This window comes from Anomalospiza imberbis, chromosome 1, assembly GCF_031753505.1.
Source record: "Anomalospiza imberbis isolate Cuckoo-Finch-1a 21T00152 chromosome 1, ASM3175350v1, whole genome shotgun sequence".
Taxonomy (NCBI): domain Eukaryota; kingdom Metazoa; phylum Chordata; class Aves; order Passeriformes; family Viduidae; genus Anomalospiza; species Anomalospiza imberbis.
Genome location: NC_089681.1, coordinates 138,019,301 through 138,029,957, shown reverse-complemented (window position 1 = coordinate 138,029,957; position 10,657 = coordinate 138,019,301). Strand labels below are relative to the sequence as shown.

Sequence of the window (10,657 nt, the reverse complement as noted above, 5' to 3'; positions counted from 1 at the left end):
ATAAGTTAACCGTGAACCAAACACTTCCCAGCTTCCCACTCAATCCATGAAAACCCATCTTTTCTTGAGCACTCCTGTGCAAAACTGCTCACTCACTCTCCCAGATGTCATGTACACTGCAGTATAGAAACACTACGTTAAACATTTTGACATCACCTACAATTGTGCCTACTGGCTCAGATACCTCCAGCCTTTTTTTTTTTTTTTTTTTTTTTCTGGCATCTTTAGTACTTCACAAGTGTTGGAAAATAACTCATGATTTTCATACCCATCTGTGCTCTCCAAAGGAGACCAGAAAGCAGCCAAATGATTCAGTGACTTTTTTTCAGCCATTTGTGAGACTTTTTCCTGTTGATTTCCTATTGCACAGCACAGCCAGCCACTGGCTACTTGTCACAATAAGGTCTGAGCAGAGCACTGGGTAGCACTTGAACCAGTCTGTTGAGCACTTTTATTTACTCCTCAGAGCCCCAGTGATCTCGGTAGCACATTTTTCCACCACTTCTTTGCAGCACACTATAGTGGACGGCTGCTCACTATTTGCATATTCTGGCAAAATCACAGAATATTCTGAGTTAGAAGAAACCCACAAGGATCATTGAGTCCATCTTTTAAGTGACTGGCCCATACAAGGATCAAAATCCACAACCTTGTCATAATTAGCACCAGATGTGCTTTTTTCTCCCTGCAATAAAGAAGCAGAGAATACCTTGGATAGAACTAATTTTTATCGTCCAATACTTAAGTGTCCCACATTTTTTGCAGACCACTATCCCTCCAGCATTTGCTTTTACTTTGCATGGCAATAATTTTTACCATTTTTAAAACTTTGGCTTTCTGGTGGCTTTCTTCTTTACTGGCAGTATTAATATTATATATTGATTCACCTCTAGAAACATATAGACCCTGCTGTCCTTATCTCTGGGTGTAAAAATCATTTAGTTACCATTTCATTTATCCAGTGCTTGCTTTTGATGGAGCTGCTTGGAGCAGTAGTCTGTCATTTCAGTCTCATTTTCCAACACCACTAAAAGTTTTGCAATTACAGCTGTACCAGCATTAAAAGCTTCTGCTAAAACAGCTGTTACGAGACTGCACCCTATACCACCGCACTGCCCAAGAGGAGCACAGGGTTGAATCACAGGCCACACTTGAGTAAACTAGAATCATTCCCTTCTTATTCCAAAATGCAGCTAGAAAGCAAGCAGGGGGAAAGTGATTAAAATGATGAACAAGTTGCAGCACTGCTGGTTAAGTTAACCATACAAAAACAAGAACTGACTCAAGCTCCAGTAGCTACACATAAAGGCACAGTGCTTAGAGCTCTGAGCTGTGTTTCCCAACACCTTACCTTCAAAAAGGTGTCGGAAGGCACGCTTTTTCATTTTTTTAATCGGTAATTTCCCAAGTATATTTTAAGGGGTGCACTTTAAAATACCAAGAGCATGCTCCGAACACCAGCAGACTCCGGCAGAGGGATTTGGGGAAAGCGACTTTTTAGCTCGGAGCATGTGTTAGCACCAGACAAGCCCACTCATCACTTAGTGACTTCCACTGCTCTTGGCAACAGCTGCCAGCAAGAGGGACGGGGGATCCCCCTCGGCCCAGATTCCGCGCTGCGTCCGCGCGTGGAACCAGGCAGGGAGGGGAGCAGGGGAAGACCTCTGGAAAAGGGCTGGGTTCGAACAGCCTCTCGACGCTGCCGGGAGCGAGCGGGCCGCGGGGCAGCCCCAGCCCCGTCCCCACCCACCGGCCCGGCCCGGGGGCGGCCGAGCCGCCGGCAAACCCCGCCAAATAAGGCGCTGGCGGGCGGCACGGGTGGAAGCGGGAGGGAAGCGGGAAGCGGGCACCAGCCCCGCCTCAAGCGCGGCTCTCCCGTCCCTGCCCGCCGCGCCGCTGACGCCTCCCCGGGCCGCTTGACGGCAGCGGGGAGGAATGCGTTTCCGGGGCGGGTAAAGCGGAGCGCGGACCTCCCCTCCCCTCCCCCGCGGGCCGGGCTCCCGCAGCAGCTCGGAGCAGGCGGCGGCGGGCAGCCAGCGAGGAGCGAGCCCGGGCGTCCCGCCGCGCCCAGCCCTGCCCAGCCCAGCCCAGGACGCCGCCGCAGCGAGCCGGGCGGGCCGGAGCGCGCCCGCTGCCCGGAGCCATGGCCGAGGTAACGGGAAGACGCGCGGGGGTCGCAGCCTGCCGGGAGCGAGATGAGCGGTGCCTGTGGCCGCCCCGGGGCTCAGCGCCTCGGGCGGGCTCCGGCGGGCGGCGCGGGACTGCGAGCGCCGCTTCCCGCGCCGGGAGCCGCCGCCGCCCCGTGTGCGGGTCCCTCGGCGCCGGTCCCGGGCGGAGGAGGGGGCGCCGCCTCCCGCCGTGCCCGCCCGGCGCTGTGGGCGGGAAGGTGTCGGGCCCAGCCTGCGGCTTCCTGTGGCGGCGGGACGGCGGCCGCGGGCCTCCCGTGCCGCCGGGGCCGGCCGGGCCTTTGTCCGCTCGGGGCCGGCCCTACCCGTACCAGCGAGGTAGTGTCTACCCCCGGCAGCGCCCCGAGCCCCCCTCTCCGAGAGGGACGGAAGCCGTGCCGGTGCCGTGCCCTGTGCCGGCCGCCGTCTCCCGCCGGTGGTGCCCGGGACAGGGGCAGCACTCGGCTGGGAAAGTTTCGGGCGGCTTCCCGGGAGGGCGGGCGTCCGAAGGGGGAAGGTGCCTTCCGCGGCAAGCGGGCGCTGGAGTTACAGGAATGGGAACGAAAGGAGTGAGGCAGTGCAGGAACTTGAGTACCCAGGGCTTTGATCCGCACATTTGTGCAGAAAGCGAGCGCTGAGAGCGGGGTATGTGCGGTTTGAATGACGGGATGGTCGCAGTGCAGCGTTTGGCTGCTCGATCCGTCCAAACTGGCTCTGGGCCTCTGTAGCTTGCTGTAAACTTGTGTCGGGATGGAGTGGGAATGTGAGGCCTCTATGCCATGTCCCACACGGGGATTTCTGAAAAATCTTACAGCAGTACTGCAATGCTTTGTCTCCTATTATTTCCTTCAGTTACTGGTCGTTGGAAGGAAACATGGAGCGATGGGAAGTTCATTCTGACTCACAGGCCCATATGGGTCAGATGTCTTTATGTTATGGAATAAGTATCTGACTGCCTGTTAAACTCATTAGGTAGTCTTTGTGACTGTTTATGAAAAGAAGTTGATGAGCGTTCATGTTTGCTTCTTCGTTTGTCCTTGATAGAATACAACAGTCCATTCATGCCAGCACATGTGCACATAGCTGTTGGGTGAAAATGTTGATTTTTCTGGTAGATGTGCCATTGCTGCTACAGTTCTGTTCATGCCAAGATACACAAACCTTTAGGAGTAACGTTTGTCTCCATTTAGATTAGTGGAACCACTCACAGCTAATGCTACTTGTGTGCTAATGTGTTGAAATTAAGCAGGACGTTATGTATGTGGAAACAGATTTAAATAACTTGCACTCCTGGCACACAGATCATTTGGTAGTGATGGTGGCAGTGTGAGAAAAATTAGTTTTGAGAAATGAGGCAGCTTGGTAGCAGTGAGGGGATTTTGTTGTTGGTGGTTGTTTGTATGGGCCTTTTAAAAGTAGTATTATACTACTAGAAAGATGTAAATTAGACTAAATTAAACAAGACTAAGAGTAGCAAAGACATTCGTTGTCCACATCCGTCCCAGCAAGGAAACCGATGATTCATTCTCCTGTCACAAAAAAATATTACTTGCCTCTGGGTAATGATTAGGTAGCATTTTGTAAGCTTGCCTAAGGCTCTATTTATAAGGGTTGCAAAAACAGTGAGCCATTGGCAATAGATTGGCAAGACAAGACAAGTTTAAGATGTGAACACCTTCAACTTTTGTCCTTTTCAGAGATGTTTCAGCTGAAAGGTTAAAAGCTGACAGGCATGCATAATCTTACCTTAATCAAAGTTGGAGCTGCTAAGTGCTTTATCAGTTTGCCAGCCACATGATAAATGAACCATATTTATTTCAAAATGAAATGTCAGCAGTTAAAACTCTGTTGTTCTCTGTGGGTTCAGCCAGGGAGCTCATTCTGCTTTCTCTGTTCAGTTGTCTGATCTGTGCCATGTCCCCAGTAATGCCCATCCTTGTGAAGGACTGATTTGGAGGGATGCTTGTTTCTCTAAGGATGTGCATGAATTTCTGATGGGAGTGCAGAATTTTAATGCTTTGTCTGGAGTGTTTTAAATGACTCAAGTGGTTAGCCTTGCACCACTTCCTTTGGGAAGTGATTCCCAAAGCTGAAAAAAAACTGTCTGAGAACTTTTCCTGCTGTTCTTTCTTCCTGATTCATGATTTCATTCCTCTCTCCATACCTCTCATTGGGTAGCTCTGCTGTAGTTCAGATATGAAAAAAGCTTGTTTGCTGTAGCAGCAGCTCAGGAAGTCGGTAACTGGGGTAGCAGAAAGGCGAACTTGGGGAGAGCCGTGCACACATGGGGTGGGCACGTGCTGTGGTCTCCCTTGCCCTGAATAGAATTCCCTTGCTGCTGCTGGTATGAGTGCCTGTCAGTTGTTTGTAAATAGTTGTCATGCCTGCCTTTCCACCCAGTCTCGATTTAGCTGAGTGATGTGATGCACACTTAGCCAGCTTCTCATCAGTCTGCTGCAGGCTGTGCTTGGCTGTGGCTCTTGGTACTGGAACAAGTACAGCTGTGATTGCTCAGCAGGCTGTTAAATACCTTGTCTTGATGGAACCCTTTTGGTAAGCAAAGGCTCTAGTTCTGCATCAGGCTCCCTTTCCTTCTAGTGGACAACCATGCAGAGTCCCTGTTGCTCCTCTCCTGCACGTGGGCTGAGGCCTAGGTGTCTTCAGTGTGGACCTGCTCATGATGCAGGTGCAGCCTTTGCTTGTGTCCCTGTCACTGCTGCACAGGAGGTGGATGTGTGACTGTGCTGCTTTCTCTGGTAGTTCTCATGTGGTGTGGGGAGTGGATTTTGTGGAGGGAGGCTGGATGGAGCTTGCTGGCCATTGCTATACCTGACCTTCCTATTCCTTTTCATTCCTTTCCAAGTGTAAGACAGGCTGTTGTAATCAGTGAGGCATTGCTCAAATAAAGTTAAATCAGTATTAATCACTGGCTTTAAGATTGCTCATGCCACTTCACATGGCTCTTGAAAAAGACATTGATTAGATAGATCCAGAAAAGACAGAATCCATACTTAACAATAGCAGAGCCTATTCTGCCTCTTTTGCTTTTCTAGAATGTCAAGTGATTTATTTTTTCCAACTTTTTTTTTTAGGATGGCCAATCCCTTTGGCATCCTTTTAATTCTTAGGAGCTGCTGTCAGCCCTCTGAGAGGGAATCCTTGTTGGGAGTGCCTTTTTTTCTTGTTTTCTTTTCTTTGCCTTTTAAGCTACTTCTATTCTTAGAGCTCGTAAAGCAATTAAATAAATTTAATCAATCTTAAAAATTTAATTAAGGCAATATGTAGTTAGATTTATTTTGAAAGTGTCATTAAAAATACTTGTCAGTATGTGTACTATTCCCCTATGACTAGATTTTTAAGTCAGCTGCTATATTCTATGCCTGGTAGAAAATTTCCTGTCTCCCAGCAGCAGAAAACTCAGAGTTCAGTCTGTGTTTTCCTGCCTCTCTTCTCCCATCTGTCTTTATATTGCTGATTCCACAAATTGTTTCACTCGCCCCACTTGCCTTGCTCTGAAGTCACCTTCTAATAGCAGTTCTCCCTGCCACTTCAAACATTGCTGGTTCCATACTCAAGGTTTTTCAGGCTTCTGCTCTGGTGTAGGTGTGCAGGGATATTTTTTAGACAAACACATCTCAGAGCTGTACATGACAATAAGTTTTTATTGTAGGGGAGAGTTAGCTGGTTTTTTTCTGAAGAGGATGTTTGTTTGCTTTCCAAATGGGAGTGAGTATCACAGATCTGAGAACAAATGAATAGATTAACAAATTCTGTGGCTCTGTCTCCTGGGCAGATACTGGCAATATCTATGTGTGAGTTAATGCTCCTTTTGTGTCAGAAAATTAAAACCTGTTGGATAGTTCTAATGCTGCTGATTATTGTCATTTATGGTGGCAGATATGTTCTCCTTTTTACTGTGTAGTTCCTCCTTGCTCTGCTCTGTGGTGTATTGTGTTGACAACTTTCTAAAAAGGATGATCTTTCTTGTCATGTGGTAACCAGAGGGGACCACAATATTGACCAGTATCTGTCAGTTGTTGTGGTTATGGCGTTTCTGGGGTAGCCTACAAAGCCATTTTTGTGTTTACCCACAAATGGGAAGACATATTCTATTTCTTTTTTTTTTTTTTTCCCCTAATTTGTTCCTATTTTAAATAGGTGTGGTCCAGTAACCTAAACTCCTAAAACTGTAAGTCAGAATAAATTTATGAGAAGACTTTTTCTCTGAACTTTTTTCTTTCCCACCATGTGGATTATTAGTGTAAGAACCAGTAAAAAGTATATACGGCTTCATTGTAAGAAATTGTCATGTGTTTTAGCTGTGTGAGTTTCTAGCCCAATTTAAGACACATCTAAGCTTGCTGAACACTTTATTTTGGGAATGTTACACAGAAAATGAAAATTCTAACTTCTGTGAAGGAAAAATGAGACACTAGGCACCTCTCTATACATCACTAAATAATATGATTGCATTTTCAGTACTAAGGGTGCTCTCTTTAGCAGAATGTTGTTATTAAACATCAAGTATTTTTGTAATAACCACCTTGTAATACTTTTCTATTCATAAACTAATCAGAGTGGTTAGTGGACTTCCTAGGCTATTGTATTTTCTCATTAATGGATTGGATATGTTCATAAAAATGGTAAAGTCTCTAATCTATAACAAAATTTGCACATAACCAAGCACGTAGTAGGGGAATTAGCCTGATGAGACTATAATATTAATGGGGTTTTTTGCAAAAGGTGATAGAATGCCTACTTGTAATAATCTTTAGGGTGTCACTGAGCAGAGGCTCTTGAATATTTTAGTGATTTTTTTTTTAAATATATCTTTCTCATTGGTCTTTACAGTCAGCTGCAAAATGGCTTATGAAACATGCTTTCTGTCTTAAAAGCAGTTTCATGTGTTTCATTTTTTCTTTTTCAACAGCAGCAACAAAATACCATTAGTATTCTTGTGGTCTTATTAGAGGGGGAAGGCTTTGAGTAACAAAGCTGAGGCTGGAATCTTAACTTTGTTATTGCTTGTAAGAGCTGAGAAGATCCTGGTCTTTTCTCACCATCTTTTTCATTCCTTTCTATCGCAGAAAAATGTTTTGCAAATCTTTGTTAAATTAATGCAGTTCTCACATTTTGTCAGCAAATTATTAGACTATAAAAGTTGCTTTCTCAAAAATTTTGACCTGTAAGACCATGTTTAAGTGCAGATTTCTTTTTATAATGCTCATAAACTGCAACATATACAATACCTAATGCCAGTATTTCCTCCCCCAAATGATTGGCATAATATTTGTAGTTCTCCTATTTCTGCTTTGTGTTTTGTATGAGATCACTTACTTAGTCCTAGTTTTGACTCACTTAGTTTTAACTACTGCTCTTGGTACATTCTAGTGCAAAAGCAGGAAGAAGGGCTGTTGTTTGCATGAATTCTTCTTGTTTTAAACTACAAATTTCTCATTAGTATTTATACTACAAAGTACCTGTATTTAATTTTCTGTTATAGCTATTAACAATTCTTTTAAAAAATTTGTAGATGTACATGTAAAAGCATTTTTGATATGGAAGCTGAACAGAAAAAGTGAAATGTTTCTTCTTTTCTCATCCTTTGTGGTAGAATGAAAAACAGTAATTATATATTGGGCTGAACTGAAACACTGAACTTACCCTTATTCAAAGATGACTGATCTGTGGTTATTTAAAAGAGTAGAAAAATAATTGTATCAGATTAATTTAGATGGAGTCAGTATTTCACTTAGAAAATGGTGATGAGTCAAAGGTGGTATCTTGGATATCAGTGCATACTTGGTCTCTGGAAAACAAACCTGAGACTGGGATGTGTAGTTTGGCATACTCTTGCCCTTGAAGTAAATATTGCAATAAGGATGTGCCCGTTCGGAAAGGGGGATAAGCTGTCATTCTGGTCTTTTTTAATTTTCTTTGGTGGAATTGTAGTTTAATGTGTGTTAACATGTGGTTACCTTGGGCAGTGGCACCAAGAGTCATATCCTCCCCTTGTGCAGGAGGCTGCATCTGATCTGTCCTCAGGTGCTCTGGGTCCTTGTAGGCTGGCAAGACCTGCTGGGAATGATCTTCCACAAAGCAGAGGATGCTCTTCAGTGAGCAGTAGGGTAACCAGAGCATCCAGGAGCATCCTGGGGACCATAGGAGGTCATTTGAAGGACCTGGCATTCTAGTTGCTTGGCCAGCATCCTCCACAAATTCACCTGCTTAAGTATTAAATTGACAACACCCAGCTCTGCCTAGACCCTCAGCTGTCTGGTATTCCAGATCCTGGGTAAAGAGGTTTTGTATTAAAGATGAGTACAACTAAAAGGAAAGCCTGTTTCAGAACTGGAAACAAATACAAAAGAACGTAATCTTTTTGATGTTAAATCAAAGCACTCTTCCAGGTGTCAAAAGAGGACACATTTTAGTAGTTGGTTATTGATAAATTTGGAATAGATTTTGTATCAGGATGACTTCTGATATTGCTAACACATCTTTGAGAATGGAGTGGCTGAAGGCTTTGTGCTTGTCCAGTCAGCAAGTGAAATGCTCCCTCTTCTGTTAATGAAAAGGAGAAATGAGGAAATCTTTGCTATCATCATCCACAAGGTTAGTTAGGGTAAGCATGGTTGATGTTCTGCCAGTGAATTCTGGCTGGGTTTTTTTCTTATTACACTGATGTTTTATTTTCTTGTGTATTAGGAAATTAGTTTTAGTGGGCTTAGGATAAAGTCAATAATTACTTTCTCAGAGCTTCCTTCTGTGCTTTTACAAGGTTGTAAAGCATGCATGTAACACATGCAACCCATGTAACACATACAAGGGTGTGTTATTATGCTGACTTTGTGATGCCAGGTGGAGATTGTCCCACAGCTGCAAGGCGTGCTATAGCCCATCTGCATAAAATACAAGGCTTGACAGTTTTTGAATTCTCAATTTGCTGATTTTGTGACAGAATAGATTAAAAATCTGTCTTTCAGTTGCATACAAATATAACTTAACGTGCATTTCCAAAACATCTGAAAGTGTAACATTTCAGAAAGTAACACTTGTTCTTTGCTTTTACTGTGCGGTTCAAAAATGGGGAGTGATTTTTTGTTGTTTTTGTCACTTTTATGCAAATAAAAATCAGTGTGAGAAATTAATGTACAAGAACTTCAGTGTAATTTTTCCTGGGTGTGGACTTCAGCATAAAAAAGGAAACGGCAAATTTCCTTTTTTGGAAGAACATGCTGTACATACCAGCTATAGGTTTTTAAAAACGCATAATAAAACCAATAAAAAGCAACAAACATTTTTTTCTATGTATGTGTTATCTCCCTCCACTACACATGTTGTTTACATAACTTTTCAAAAGCTAGACTAAAATGTTACACGGCCATGTTAGAGAGATCTCCTTTCAGTAAAAAACTCAACTTCAGCTTTAAGGAGTAACTATACTGTGGAAGATTGCTGCCAGCATTTTTACCATTGCCAGCTGTCTGGTTTGGATAGTAATAAAAGAGTTTGCACAGGTACTGCCTCTTTTTGGTGCATAATTCACAATACAGTTTCACTTTCTAAATGAAGACTATCTGTATTAAATATGATTAACATTTTCTTGTGGCTGGAATCAGTTTTAATGCTGTGTCTTTGCAGAGGTTAAAAAAAATCATTCTTCGGTGATAACTCAAAACTTGGCAGCAGACAATTGGTTTTCAAATTTACCTGAATTTCATATTTTGTTAAATGTTCCAGTGGCTTTTGAGCCATGAATTCGACTAAAATTGTGTTTAATTTTCATAGGAATGTGGTTCTGCAGGAATTGATACGAGTGCTAGGTCTCAACTGTCCCTCCTGCCTGTAGCTGTGCAGTTTTGCCATCCTGCTTGCATCAGCTGTGGAAGTTATAGGGCTGTACATTGAGTTATTGAAATAACTGTTCTGGCTGAAAAATAGCTTGGTCAAAAATGAATTTTCAGCTAGGTCAGTTGTTGCAGCTGGGAGACCACATGCATTGCAAGGGACGTGCTTCAGAGCCAGGGGAGGAAGGGGAAAACGTGCAACTCATAGCGAGAGCGTGTGGCACTGTGGCAGTCCAGAGATAAGTTGGCATAAACTGCTGTGGAGCCTCACAGCATCTGCTTGTGCCTCCTTCAGTGCTCTTCTGACTTGAGTAATCCATCTTAACTTGCTAGATCAGGTGAGAAATCGCTCAGCTTGTTCCACTGGCTCAGCTAAGAGGCAGAAGTATCGTCCATAGTTGGCACCAGAGAGATGAAGAGTGCAAAGTGGGGAATTTGAGGGTCTGGAGAAGCTGAGCTGGCTCCTGGGTTCTCCACTAGCAAACTGGTAGCTGTATTTGGCTACTGCAAGAAACTTCATTTTTATTATATTTTGCAGTGCTCTTAGAAGCATCTTGTGGACTCCAGGCTTAAAATCCTGCTCTGGAAAGCAGCAGAAGTGTATGAATAGGCAGATTGTTCAAGCCAGGGCTGCTTTTTATG

General features: G+C 44.1%; 1 protein-coding gene across 2 annotated transcripts in view; it reads left to right on the top strand.

Annotated features, from left to right (window-relative positions):
* Positions 1–1,979: 1,979 nt before the first annotated feature.
* Positions 1,980–10,657, top strand: part of ITGB1 (integrin subunit beta 1) — a 43,241-nt gene continuing 34,563 nt past the window's right edge. The window contains exon 1 of one of the 2 annotated variants that reach the window (XM_068173249.1): positions 1,980–2,152. In XM_068173249.1, coding sequence (XP_068029350.1) covers positions 2,144–2,152 — 9 coding nt within the window. In that variant the 5' untranslated portion in view covers positions 1,980–2,143. The remainder of the gene's footprint in view (positions 2,153–10,657) is intronic. The other variant, XM_068173256.1, reaches the window with a different exon arrangement.